This window comes from Benincasa hispida, chromosome 3 (genome assembly GCF_009727055.1).
Source record: "Benincasa hispida cultivar B227 chromosome 3, ASM972705v1, whole genome shotgun sequence".
Lineage (NCBI taxonomy): Eukaryota > Viridiplantae > Streptophyta > Magnoliopsida > Cucurbitales > Cucurbitaceae > Benincasa > Benincasa hispida.
The window spans coordinates 52,713,576-52,727,451 of NC_052351.1; the positions used below are offsets into that span (position 1 = coordinate 52,713,576).

General features: G+C 33.2%; 1 protein-coding gene across 1 annotated transcript; it reads right to left on the minus strand.

Annotated features, from left to right (window-relative positions):
- Positions 1–1,822: 1,822 nt before the first annotated feature.
- LOC120073615 lies at positions 1,823–2,401 on the minus strand. Its single transcript, XM_039026424.1, has one exon. It carries the CDS (start codon positions 2,399–2,401, stop codon positions 1,823–1,825), a length of 579 nt encoding a protein of 192 aa, XP_038882352.1.
- Between the last annotated feature and the right edge of the window lie 11,475 nt (positions 2,402–13,876).

Here is a 13,876-nt window from a genome sequence, read left to right on the forward strand (position 1 = left end):
GAACTATTAAAGGAAGCTCATGAATCATGCTTTTCAATACATCCTGGGAGTACCAAAATGTATCGAGACTTGAAAGCACATTACTGGTGGTGTAACGTGAAAAAGGATATAGCCGACTAGGTAAATGAATGTTTGGCTTGTCAACAAGTGAAAGCTCTACGGCAACGACCACAAGGACTCCAGCCTCTAAATGTTCCAGAATTGAAATGAGAGTATATTTCTATGGACTTCATCTCAGGACTCCCGAGAACTGTTAAAGGCCACAACATGATTTGGGTGATTGTAGATCGACTCACCAAATCGGCCCACTTCCTACCATGCAAGACTACTCACACTACGGAAGCACTAGCTCAAATGTACTTAAAAGAGGTCATCCGGTTACATGGAGTCCTAGTATCAATTTTTTCAGATCAAAACCCTCGTTTCGTCTCCAAGTTCTGGAAAAGTTTGCAGAAAGCAATGGGCACACAGCTAAATTTCAGCACAACCTTCCATCCACAAACTGATGGCCAAACAGAACGAGTTAATCAAATCCTAGAAGACATGTTGAGGGCATGTGCTTTGGATTTTACTGGAGCATGGGATTCGCAGATACATCTTATAGAATTTTCTTATAATAATAGTTATCAGGCGACAATTGGTATGGCTCCCTTCGAAGCCTTATACGGAAAGAAATGCAGATCCCCTGTACACTAGGATGAAGTCGGGGAGCGAACACTACTAGGGCCTGAATTGGTACAGCAAACATCAGAGTCAATTAAGCTAATTTGGGAAAGAATGCGAACAGCTCAAAGCAGACAGAAGAGTTATGCTGATAACCGTAAAAAAGAGTTGGAATTCAAAGTAGGAGATCATGTATTTCTAAAGGTAGCACCAATGAAAGGCATGCGTTTCGGACGAAAAGGAAAACATAGCCCTTGCTTTATTGGACCCTTTGAAATATTAGAACGTATTGGCCAAGTAGCTTATCGATTAGCATTACCACCTACCCTTTCTACAATACATAATGTCTTTCATATATCGATGCTTCAAAAATACGTGTTTGACCCATCACATGTAGTAAATTATGAACCTCTACAAATAAGTGAAAACATGGAATATGAAGAGACTCCATTTTGCATCCTAGCAAGAGAGAAGAAGTCACTTCGTAATCGGGAAATAAGTTTAGTGAAGGTTCTCTGGAGAAATCAGCAAGTAGAAGAAGCTACATGGGAACGAGAAGAAGAGATGAAAGTCAAATACCCTTATCTGTTTAAGAACCAAGAAACTTTCGAGGACGAAAGTTCTTAAGAGGGGAAAAATGTAACAATCCAAATTTGTACGCATACACTACAGAAAATTAAATGTCAAATGTTAAGTAGGACGAAATTTTATTTAAGGGGGTAGTAAATGTAATACCCTAACCCTAATTTAGAAAGCAGGAAAAAAAATATATAATTAAGAATGAAAAATATATAAATTTAATAGGAAAATCAAGTGAAAATTTAGAATTGGAAAAAAATAAGAAATTTATTAATTATCCAAAAATAATGAATAAAGAGGCAGAATCAGGGAGGATTAATTAGAAGTTGGAGAGAAATATTGGAGAGAAAACTGGGAGAGAGCAATGTTGGAGAGAAAAGATGGAGAGAAAGAAGGAGAGAGCCACACTGGCGAGATTGGAGGGAGCAAGATTGGAGAGAAAATTGGAAAGAGCGAGAGTGACGAAAATTTGGGTTGATGAAGATAAGGTACTTGTAATGGTACCCATTTGCTTGGAGCAGATGGTGGAGTAGTCGTGTTTCTGAGGATACATCACAAAATTAAACTTATATTTCTTCTTTCAAATAACAGAAGGAGCATGCGTTGGAGGGGATGGATAGTTCGAAAATCTTTTACTCGGTCCAGACGGAGGAATATGCATGCTTTTTGGTAATATTCCAAAATTGATACCAGGTTTCTTGTGTAAAATGACAGATAGGGCATGCGGTGGAGGAGGAGGACTTTCTGAAGTTCTTTGACTCGGCCCAGATGGAGGAATACGGTTTCCTTTTGATAATACTCTGAAGTTGATCCTAGATTCCTTATGTAAAATGATGGATATGACATGCGGTGGAGGAGGTGGATTGTCTGATGTACTTTGACTCAGTCCAGATGGAGGAACGCGTTCTTCTTTCGATAGAATTCCCAAGTTGAAAGGTGGAGCTAAGTCAGGTATTCTCTTGTATTTTCCTAGTGAGAAATGGATATGCCTTTTTGGATGCTTTATATTCTCGTCGCTCAATTCGTTTTCGATAGTAGAGTCGCCTTTCTCCACTACAAAAACATTTTTAGCATCTGTTTGATAGATTGTACTATGCAACCCAAGGAAAATGAAAGCACAAGCTCCGAAAAACACATTAGAATAACTAATTGATACCATTTTTGTTGTAGGTTTTTCTATTGCTTCCTTTTTTATATGTAGCACTTCTTTCTCAATTGAAATTAAAGTAAAATATTGGTATAAAAGCTATAAATAACATCTTTCGTTTTAGAGAAACAACAAAAATACAGAATTTGTTAGGAATTTTATTATTAAGAAAAATTCACAATAAAACTAACAATCCAAAATTGACATCTTGTTTTTGAAGTTTTTAAATGATGATGTTTTCAAAGTTTTCAAAATCAACGTGTTGGCTTTATTTTCTTTTCCGTTACTTTTTTTTTTTTTTTGTTAAAAAAAATCAAATATGTTAACAACTAATCAACTTTATCAAACCCACAAAGCGGCTAACTTTATTTCTATTATAATTACATTGTATTTTCAACCATGGCGGTTAAAAACCACCATAAATGAAAAGCAATTTAGAGTAGAGACTAAAACAATTAGTTATATTTTCATTCGATTACAGTTACGAACCACCATCAAATGTCCCTTTTCATGACATTTTAAATTGTCATCGTCTATCATTTATCTATAATTTTGACAATATTTTTTCAACACAGACACGTTTTAACACATGTATCATAATTTTTCCCAATATTGCAATGTATTTTGGTGATATCACGGTTGCAATTGGAATAATATTGGTGATTTGGATTATAATATAATTTAATGTGACCAATTAACATTAGAGCTTCCAAGTAAAATGAATTGATGTTGGACGCATTGAGAATAAAAGAGAACAAACATTGAGAAGTTACCTATGGCATCTAAATGTCAAAAATTCACGAAAATTTTATTTTAGTTATTAAATTGGTCGAATATTGTTCCAATGCATGAAATTTATTCTAAAGTGCCTTCTCCAATTGCTGTCTCCACTGAAATAGATCTTAGTATTATTTTAGATAAATTTAATTGGAGACTAAAGTACTATATACCGGATTTCCTCTGAGGTCAAAATTTAGGTTAAAATGAACTTTGAAAACTAAATTTAAAATTTATTGAAAATATAGATTTTAAAATTGACCAATTAGGCATACATTGGAGCTTCCAAGTAAAAAGAAGTGATGTTATACGCATTCAGAACAAGAGAGAACAATCATTGAGAAGTTACCTATGGCATCTAAATGCCCAAAATTCACGAAAATTTTATTTCAGTTATTAAATTGGTCGAATGTTATACCAATGCATCAAATTTATTCTAAAGTGCCTTCTCTAATTGTTGTCTCCACCGGAATAGATTATAGTATTATTTTAGATAAATTCAAATGGAGACTAAAGTACTACATGCTGGATTTCCTTTAAGGTCAAAATTAAGGTTAAAATGAACTTTGAAGACTAAATTTACAATTTATTGAAAATATAGATTTTAAAATTGACCAATTATGCATACATTGGAGCTTCCAAGTAAAAAGAACTGATGTTATACGCATTGAGAACAAGAGAGAACAAACATTGAGAAGTTACCTATGGCATCTAAACGCCCAAAATTCACGAAACTTTTATTTCAGTTATTAAATTGGCTGAATGTTATACCAATGCATGAAATTTATTCTACTGTGCCTTCTCCAATTGTTGTCTCCACCAAAATAGATCTTAGTATTATTTTAGATAAATTCAAACGGAGACTAAAGTACTACATACTGTATTCCCTTTGAGGTCAAAATTTAGGTTAAAATCAACTTTGAAGACTAAATTTAAAATTTATTGAAAGTATAGATTTTAAAATTCGACATTTGAAATTATAAGGACTAAAATTAAAGGAAATTCTTATAAATAGATAAATCCCCAAAATATTTACACATTATAACAAAAATTAAACAAATTTCAAATATAAAGATAAAATTGATAAAACATTTAGGTTCTAAGATTCGTTGGTGCTTCAATTATTCTAATATTTCTTGTAATAGGCAGCATACCTTATTATATGAACCAAGACGCTCTTGTGTTACTTCCAAGATCAATCACACGCTCAAGTGCCAAGAAGCTATAGTTAGCATTGAATTCTCACATTCAAGTGTAAGTGAACACAATTTAGGGGATTCAAGCTGCAAAATCTGATCAGAAGTTTTATAATTGATTTTAGTTGATGCTACAAGATAAAACTGATTGAACATTGTTAATCTATTTTAATTTGTAACTAAACAATAATTTTTTTTTGTTATTTTCATTATTGGACCCATTTATGTTTTATATGGGACACAAATTGGACATAAATTGCCTCTTCATGAACTAATGTACCTAGTACTTTTATGAGACTTATGAACCATGCATTACATGAATTTTTAGAAGAGTTTGTTGTGGTTTATTTTAATGGCATTCTAATATACTCTAAGACACTAGAGGATTATGTGATGCATGTTAGGTGTGTTTTGATTGTAATTAAAAAGGAAAAACTTTATGCTAATCTCAAAAAGTGTTGTTTTTGCATGGAAAAGGTAAGCTTCATAGGTTTTGTAGTTTCTAAACATGGAGTGGAAGTTGATTCTGAGAAGGTTAAAGCAATTAGGGAGTGACCTACACCTAAAATGCTAGTGAAATTAGGAGTTTTCATCAGCTAGCTAGTTTCTATACGAGGTTCATAGGGATCTTAGTTCCATACCTACACCAGTTAATGAACTTATAAAGAAAAATGTAAAGTTTTAGCGGGGACAAGCACAAGAATACGCTTTGAATGATTTGAAAGATAAGTTATGTAATGTGCACTTACTTGTCTTGCCTAATTTTGATCTAACATTTGAAATTGAGTGTGATGCCAGTTGAAAAAAAGTTGAGGTTGTTTTAATACAAGATCAAAGACCATTGATGTACTTCAGTGAGAAGTTAAATGGAGTTGTCTTGAAATATCCTATATAAAGAGCTTCATGCCTTAGTGAGAGGACTACAAACATGGTAATAATACTTGTTAATTTATTTTAATTTGCAGACATACCATAATATTTTGGGTATTTTCATTATTGGACCCATATATGCTTTGTTTAGGTTTTTAGTTCTTTTTGAGTTAGGGATAGAATGGACTTTTTAAGTCCCTTTAGTTAAATAGGATGCTAACTAACAAGAGGAAGAGAAATTAGGGAGAAACACATGGATAATGAATAGTTTTTCAGAATTGATGTACGACTCTCTCAAAATTATTATAATTTAGAAGAAAAAAAATCATAAATAAAATTCATAAATATATATGGTTTTAAATTAAAGATTTTGAAACAAAGTTTGAAGGACTTGTTGTAGGCTTGTAGCCATCTTAACTTTTAAATAAGGGAGACCAAACAGAACAATAATAATGAATAAACAAATGAATAAAATTGAGTTAAAATATCATTTTAGTCCTTGTACTTTGAAATATGTTTAGTTCTAGTTCTTGTATTGTGAAACCAGGATCTCAATTTCCCTACTTAAGCGGGTAATTAATGGAATAACTAAGTATAGTTAAATCCTATGTTAAAGAGAAGGAAAATTCTAAGTGTTCGAATAAATTTTCTTTGAGTAGCTTTGAGTTGAGCCTTAACTAGTGAAAATTTTGTTAAATGTGAACTAAAAGAGAAACCATGTGTTTGGTATTAGGAAACATTAACACATGAGGCTCTAAGGAGGCTAAGTTTGTAGAGGTTAAAAGAAACTAAGCCTTAAAGCCAAGGACAACCATGCGTGGAGTTTATGAAGTTTGCCCAATCGTTGGCATGACAAAGGATGCATGTTGGCCGAAGTATTGGCAAGAGGCGTTGCCCAAAGGCTGCTAATGCATTGGGATGATAAGAAGCTATGTGAGCGAGAGTCTGAGGGCTAGACAATGAGCGCAAGGCGCTGGAGTGATGCGTGCGGACAATCGTGTAACTACATGCGGCGTAGCGCTAGACGATAACACTACACGATAAGTGTTGGCGCTACACGATCAGCATAAATGCTACACGATAACACTAGATGATAGCGCTAAACGATGAGCTTGGACGTTAGACTATAAGCATAGACGTTAGACGATGCGTTAGGCAAGAGAGCTAGGTGATAGACGCAAGCATTAGACGATGGCGCAACACGATAAACATGAGTGCTACATGATAGGCGAAGTGCTAGACAATGGGCATTGCACGATAGATGCAAACGCTAGACAATGGCGCTACACGATGGGTAGACTTACTAAACGATGGGCATGATGCATTAGATGATAAGCGTCATCGCTACAAGATGAGCGACAGCGAGAGGTACGCGATGAGCGACAGCGAGATCATTCAGAACGAGAGATCACTAAATGATGAACTATGTGATAGGCGTAGGCGCTATGCGATGGGCTATACGCTAGATGATGATCGACAGCGAGAGGGTTGGATGATAAACGACAACGAGAGGGTTGGATGATGAGTGACAGTGAGAGATTAGCTAAACGATGGAGCTATGTAATGATTTACAAGAGCTACACGATGAACTAGACGATTGGCGAAGTGTTTATGCATTGCTGAGGCTTGCATTACACAAGGCTGATGGATTCACTCGTACAAGTGCCAATACTGAGAGGAGGTTGAGCTTGAATTCATAGGAGGTGGACAGATAGTTTCTTGAAAGGAAGAATTATGCATGAGGAATACAACTCAAACTTCATGCAAGTAGGTGAGTGGCATGGAAGTAGGTGAATGGAAAGGATGGTGGCAAAGCATAGGGCAGACACTCCAAAAGTTTCTTAAGAAGGAGGTATCATGCGTTGGAAGCTTTGTAAGATGAGACGGATCGGTTCCTTTGGTCTATAAATACCACCACAAGGTGTTTCTTTAGTTCACAATCCGAAATCCTCTTGTGAAATACTAGGAAGAGTGTTTGAGAGCATTTTTGGGGAAAACCATGCGTTGATCAAGAAGTTCCAAGAGGAGGAGATGTTGTTGGATAGTGAGGTCTTGAAGTAGTATCAACTTGGGACGAGAAGTTCTCCCAGACTACTCGTGTGTTTTGAGTGATTCCAACGCCACTTGAAAGCTCTGAAAGTCTAGTTTTCAAGACAGGGCTTCTAGTAAAGAAATTTCAAGGATTTAGGCTAGAGAGTGGAGAAAAGACAGAAGGGTCGAGCTCTCGAGTAAGCTTGGGCCAGTCTTGATGATTTAAGGATTCCAGCTAACCCATGAGAAGTTCTGAGCTGATATTATAAGGTACGCTTTCGCACGACATTTTAGAACATGTTTGTAGAAGAAAGTGTCTCAAAATAAGGCCTAGAATGATGAGCAATCTAAGTTTGAAGTTGAATATGGAATTTAGGGTTCAAAAGGGAGTACGAGGAAACCAAGGAACTTCTAGAGAAAAAGGCTCCTACCCGACCAAGGTGAGTGGTAATTTCCTTTAAGTCTTAAGAATATTTTATAGAGTATATGTATATGTTTATGTTGTGAATGAGTAATTAGCATGAGAATGTTATTATGTGATCGGGATGGTCAGGGGGTCAATAGACCTAGTTCCTGAGCCCAGAGCAGAACCTCACGGGATGGTCAAGAGACCGAGAGGTCTAGTTTCTGAGCCTGTGAGAAGAACCTCATATGGGATGGTCAGAGGACCGATAGGCCTAGTTTCTGAACCCATAAGTGGGGATCTATGTGCACATAGGAAATATAGGGAACGCAAGTGCTTAAGCGTTTATGATTAGTATCAGTTTAACTACCTACCGTGTGTGTAGGTAGAGTAGAGATCAAACTCATTATGAGTAGTATCAGTTCAGGTATCTACCGTGTGCGTAGGTAGAGTTGAGAACAGACTCATTCAAGGCTGAGATTTGGATGTTAACCTCGTAGTTGTGATATGCTTGTATTTTTCTATGAGTTGAAATAGACTCTAGAAGTTACTTACCACTCACTGAGCTTCTTGAAGCTCATTCTTTTCTTTCATGCTTTTCTTCCTATGTAGTGAAAGGTGAGGAGTTCTAGGGTTCTGATAAGGTCAAGGTCAGCCACAGCCACAATCACACTTTTGTTTTTAGAGCTGTTGATGTAAACTTTGTAGTAAGCTTGGGAGTTGTATAAACGTTATACTGTTTTTAATCAAACGAGTTTAGTCAAATTGTTATTATTTATATCCTTGTTTTAAAGTTTTATGAAAGTAAAGAGGTTCAGATGGGCAGTAGGTATCACAAAAGGGTGGTACCTGCGGTCCTTCACGCCTCTCCTTGAGCCCAAGTGGCGGGTTCGAGGCGGGGTGTGACAGTTACTTTCAAATATCTAATTTTAGTCTCTGAATTTTCAATAAATCTTAAATTTAGTTTTTTTTATTTTCAATAGAAAATTTGTTATCTATTAACATTTTGACTATAATTTTTAAAACATATTCACATATTGTATATTTGTATTTTCTTGAATGAAAATTATCGTTCTTATTATTAGGATTGTTTTCAAATATAGGAAAATGAACCAAAATATTTACAAATAATATCAAAATATCATAGTCTTTCATGATATAGATAGACACAGATAGTAGTCTATCATTATCTATCGCAGTCTATCATAGATAGACTATAATATTTTGTTATTAGTTGTAAATATTTTTAGCCAATTTATCATTTAAAATAATTTTTCTTATTATGATTTAGTCAATTTTGATAGAAATTAACTTCAAAGACTAAACTTAAGGCTTACTTTTAGCTATTAACTTCAAAGACTAAACTTCTTATTATTATTTAGTCAATTTTGATAAAAATCACTCCGTGACTTTACTTTTAGCTATTTTTCTTCTTCTTCTTCTTTTCTTTTTTTTTTTTTTTAAAAAAAAAATTACTAACCATTCTCTCTATAATTTTTACAAATATACACAACTGTGTTTTTTTAATAGAAATGATTATTATTATTTAATTAAAATTGATAAAAATTAATTTCGAACTAACAATAAAAACTAGTTTTAAAATCCATTAAAAATTTTAACTATTAAACTTGGAAAAGTCTAAATTAGAATGAGACCAAAGTACAAGCTATTTTAACCAAAAGTTTTTAGTCCATTTTTTATTATAAGGAAAAAAAGGAACAATTTAGTAATTTTTTTAGCCCTTACACCTTTGAAGAATATGATATTATATTTATGATAGAAACAAATTTATACTCTAACAATTATTTTGCATGTTTAAAATTTGTATGAATAATTCATCACTATTTTATAACTTGATTTCATTTATTTTTAACTCAATATCATTTAAAATTAACATCTTTACCAAAACAGCCCGAAATATTATCATGTTTGTAATTCTTGCTAAATAAGTAAATAGAAATAGAAGAAATAAAGATGAAAAATGATTATATTAATCAATTATGCTAATACCCATTTTATTGCAATACTTCTCAAAAAAATTACATTAACCCCTACATTAAAAGAAGTATTAAAAATCCGCATAGAGAACTTACACCAAAATAATTGAAAATGATTATATTAATAAATTATACTAATGCCCATTTTATTGCAATACTTCTCAAATTTACTTTTCACCCCTACACTAAAAGAAGTATTAAAAATCTGCATAGAGAATTTACTTTTTATTTGGCCTCTAGATTTTAAAGTATTACATTTTTCTACTCGAATTCAAAGTTATATGTTAACCGCTTGTTCGATACTCGTGTGACTGAATTTAATAAGAGTGAGAATCAACATGTATTGAAAAAATTATTTTTAATAGATTCATTCATAATCAACTTTATCAAACCCACAAAGCGGCTAACTTTATTTCTATTACAATTACATTATATTTTCATCCATGGCGGTTAAAAACCACCATAAATGAAAAGTAATTGAGAGTACATGCTAAAACAATTAGTTATATTTTCATTCGATAACAGTTACGAACCGCCATCAAATGTGCCTTTTCATGACATTTTAAATTGTCATTATCTATCATTTATCTATAAATTTTGGCAATATTTTTTCAACACAGATGCGTTTTAACACATGTATCATAATTTTTCCCAATATTGCAATGTATTTTGGTGATCTCACGTATATATTTAATATTTTGATTTCAATTGGAATAATATTGGTGATTTGGATTATAATATAATCTAATGTGACCAATTAGGCATACATTGGAGCTTTCGAGTAAAAAGAATTGATGTTGTACGCATTGAGAACAAAAGAGAACAAACATTGAGAAGTTACCTATGGCATCTAAATGTCCAAAATTCACGAAAATTTTATTTCAATTATTAAATTGGTCGAATGTTATTTCAATGCATGAAATTTATTCTAAAATTCCTTCTCCAATTATTCTCTCCACCGAAATAGATCTAGTATTATTTTAGATAAATTCAAATGGAGACTAAAGTACTATATACTGGATTACCTTTGAGGTCAAAATTTAGGTTAAAATGAACTTTGAAAACTAAATTTACAATTTATTGAAAATATAGATTTTAAAATTGACCAATTAGGCATACATTGGAGCTTCCAAGTAAAAAGAAGTGATGTTGCACGCATTGAGAACAAGAGAGAACAAACATTGAGAAGTTACCTATGGCATCTAAATGCCCAAAATTCACGAAAATTTTATTTCAGTTATTAAATTGGCTGAATATTATTCCAATGCATGAAATTTATTCTAAACTACCTTCTCCAATTACTGTCTCCACCGAAATAGATCTTAGTATTATTTTAGATAAATTCAAATGGAGACTAAAGTACTACATACTGTATTTCCTATGAGGTCAAAATTTAGGTTAAAATTAACTTTGAAGACTAAATTTAATATTTATTGAGAGTATAGATTTTAAAATTGGACATTTGAAATTATATGGACTAAAATTAAAGGAAATTCTTATAAATAGAAAAATCCAAAAAATATTTACATATTATAACAAAAATTAAAAAAGTTTCAAATATAAAAACAAAATTGATAAAACATTTAGGTTCAACTACTAACATACAATTTTGTTAAAATATTTAGGTTCTAAGATTCTTTGGTGCTCTAATTATTCTTATATTTCTTGTAATGGTCAACATACCTTATGATATGAACCAAGACGCTCTTGTGTTACTTCTGGGACCAATCACACGATCAAGAGTCAAGAAGCTATAGTTAGTATTGAATTCTCACATTCAAGCAAAGGTGAACACAATTTAGGGGATTTAAGCAGCAAAATCTGATCAGAAGTTTTATAATTGGTTTCAGTTGATGCTACAAGATGAAACCGATTGAACATTGTTAATCTATTTTAATTCCTTTTTAATTAGGGATAGAATAGACTTCTTATATTCCTTTAGTTAAATATGATGAGTTTAAAGGACGGAACAAAAATACAGTACGTAGGTTTTGATATTTTGAGTTTTAGGGTTTTCTTTGAATGAAAATTCTCTGGTAGATGATAGAGTTTCATCGCCACTTTTGTAAATCTTGAATTACGGTTGCATGCCAAGAACATTCAAGTAAGTCTGATCATCTTGCTTGTGGAGTGTTTGAAATTGGGGTAAGAAACTAGTTCTCCTTATCTCTTGGTCATCGATCAAAAGGTAATCCAAATCTAATCATTCCCTTTACGATTGTTGTCAAATTGATTGGAGTTTTAGAATTTATTATTAGGGGTCCAACTATTGGGTTCCTAATTTTTGAAGTCTAGAATTTTCATATCATTTGGTATCAGATCCTAGACTCTAGAATGCGTATAAGTTTTCTTTGATTGCTTTCTTTATTGAGTTTATTTTCTGATTAGAATAGAGTTTTTGTTGTGCTGCTATTTTGAAAAAAAAAAAAAAAAAAGATCAAAATCTTAGGTTTAATTGATTGCTAAAATTTATTTTGAAATGAGTTGTAAAAAGATGAAAATCCTTCACGAAGCAAAAAAAAAAAAAAAAAAAAAAAAAAGGAAATTCTAGGAGGTTGTATGAATTGGAAAGCGGGAGAAAGAAACAATTAGAGGAGAGACTCGGCGGTGATTTGAAGAAATTAAAAAGTAAAATAAAAATCGGAGAGGTTGGCCCCATATCATCAATTCGAATAAAAAAGTCAAAGCAGGCACGCCAAGCAACTAGGTCAAATGGGCACGTCAAATAAACTGCTCAATTACATAGTACTTTTAAAGTTGTTTGAATCATAGAAAAATATTAGTTGTTTCAAAAGCACATTTTTTACTAAATTTGTAATCTTTGTGTAAACACCCCGCACATTTTTTTAATAAATAATGTAATTTTTCAAATAACTTTTATTATTTGGAATTCCAGTAATTGTCCTTAGTTAGAGTGCATGTTTGGAATTTTGGATTTAAGTATAATGGGAGAAATCTAAGTGTTGCCGTGAAAATTATTCATTTTGAAATTCAATTTGAATTATTAATGGCAGGAATTATTTTCTTTGGAAAAGAAAAGGAATTAAATAGTATAAAAGTGGAATAAGAAAATGATTTAATTATAGTTATACTATTTTCCCTTTTTTTATTATTATTATTATTTAAAAAATAAAAAGAAAACCCATCCCCATTCCCTCAGCACGTCGATCTCTCTCTCTCCCCACAAATTTTTCTTCCTTCCTTCACGTGTCGCGCGCCTCCCTCACCACCCAAAATTTCTTGTATCCGCCGCCACCCTCCCTCCTCTCTACTCAGATCCGAACCCCACCGCAATCGCGACGCTTGCCCAGTCGGTTTCTCCACCGCCGTCGCACCGCTCGCCCAGCAGGAACCGTCTGAGTCGCCGTCGATCCAGCTCTCTGACCACTACGTGTCGCATCGTCTTCCAGCAACTTGACTTTTAGTTTTTGGGTAAGATCTATTTTTGGTGGTTGGGTTTCTTGAAAGACTTTGGATGCCCATTAAGTTGGATTAAGGATTAAATTAGTCACCTTATTTAATTTCAAATTTGAACTTAGGAAATCACAGCAGTGACGGTCCAGCGGATTCAAGATCGTTCGGCAAGAGTGTTGGTAAGAGTTTTGGTCCTTATTGTTGGTTTGTGGGCACGCTTCGATTATTGAATTAAGTTTGACTTAACCCTTGTATCTTTAAGGTTCCAAGTCGTCATCCATTGGAATTTAAAATCTATTAGCAGGAGATTTTGGAGTCAAAATCTTGGGAGTGGTTGTTGATCAAGTTCTTTGGGCAAGCTTTTGGGGATTGTGGTTTTGAATCTGAGATTTCGCAATTATTGTTGAACTGAAATTTAATAGTTGTATTCGTATGTTAGGGTCGTTACTTCAAACCACGGTCATCGTTTAGTTGTCTGAGTTTATCTGTGGAATTTCGATTAAGGTAAGTAATCTTATTACTGGAACTGCCTACGGGCCAGACTTTAGTTGTATGCTAGCATGATGAGTGTATGTTATGGAAAATGTTAGCATGATGAGTGTATGTTATGGAAAATGTTAGCATGATGAATGATAGTATGATCTGAACTAAAGTATGTTCTGGCACGAGATCTGAATTGTTTAAATATACACATAGATACTTGAATGTTAGTATGAGATGGTATGTGTTTCCATATGATTGTATCTGATCTAATGATGTTGAGGCATACATGTATGTTGTAGAACTATGATGTTAATGT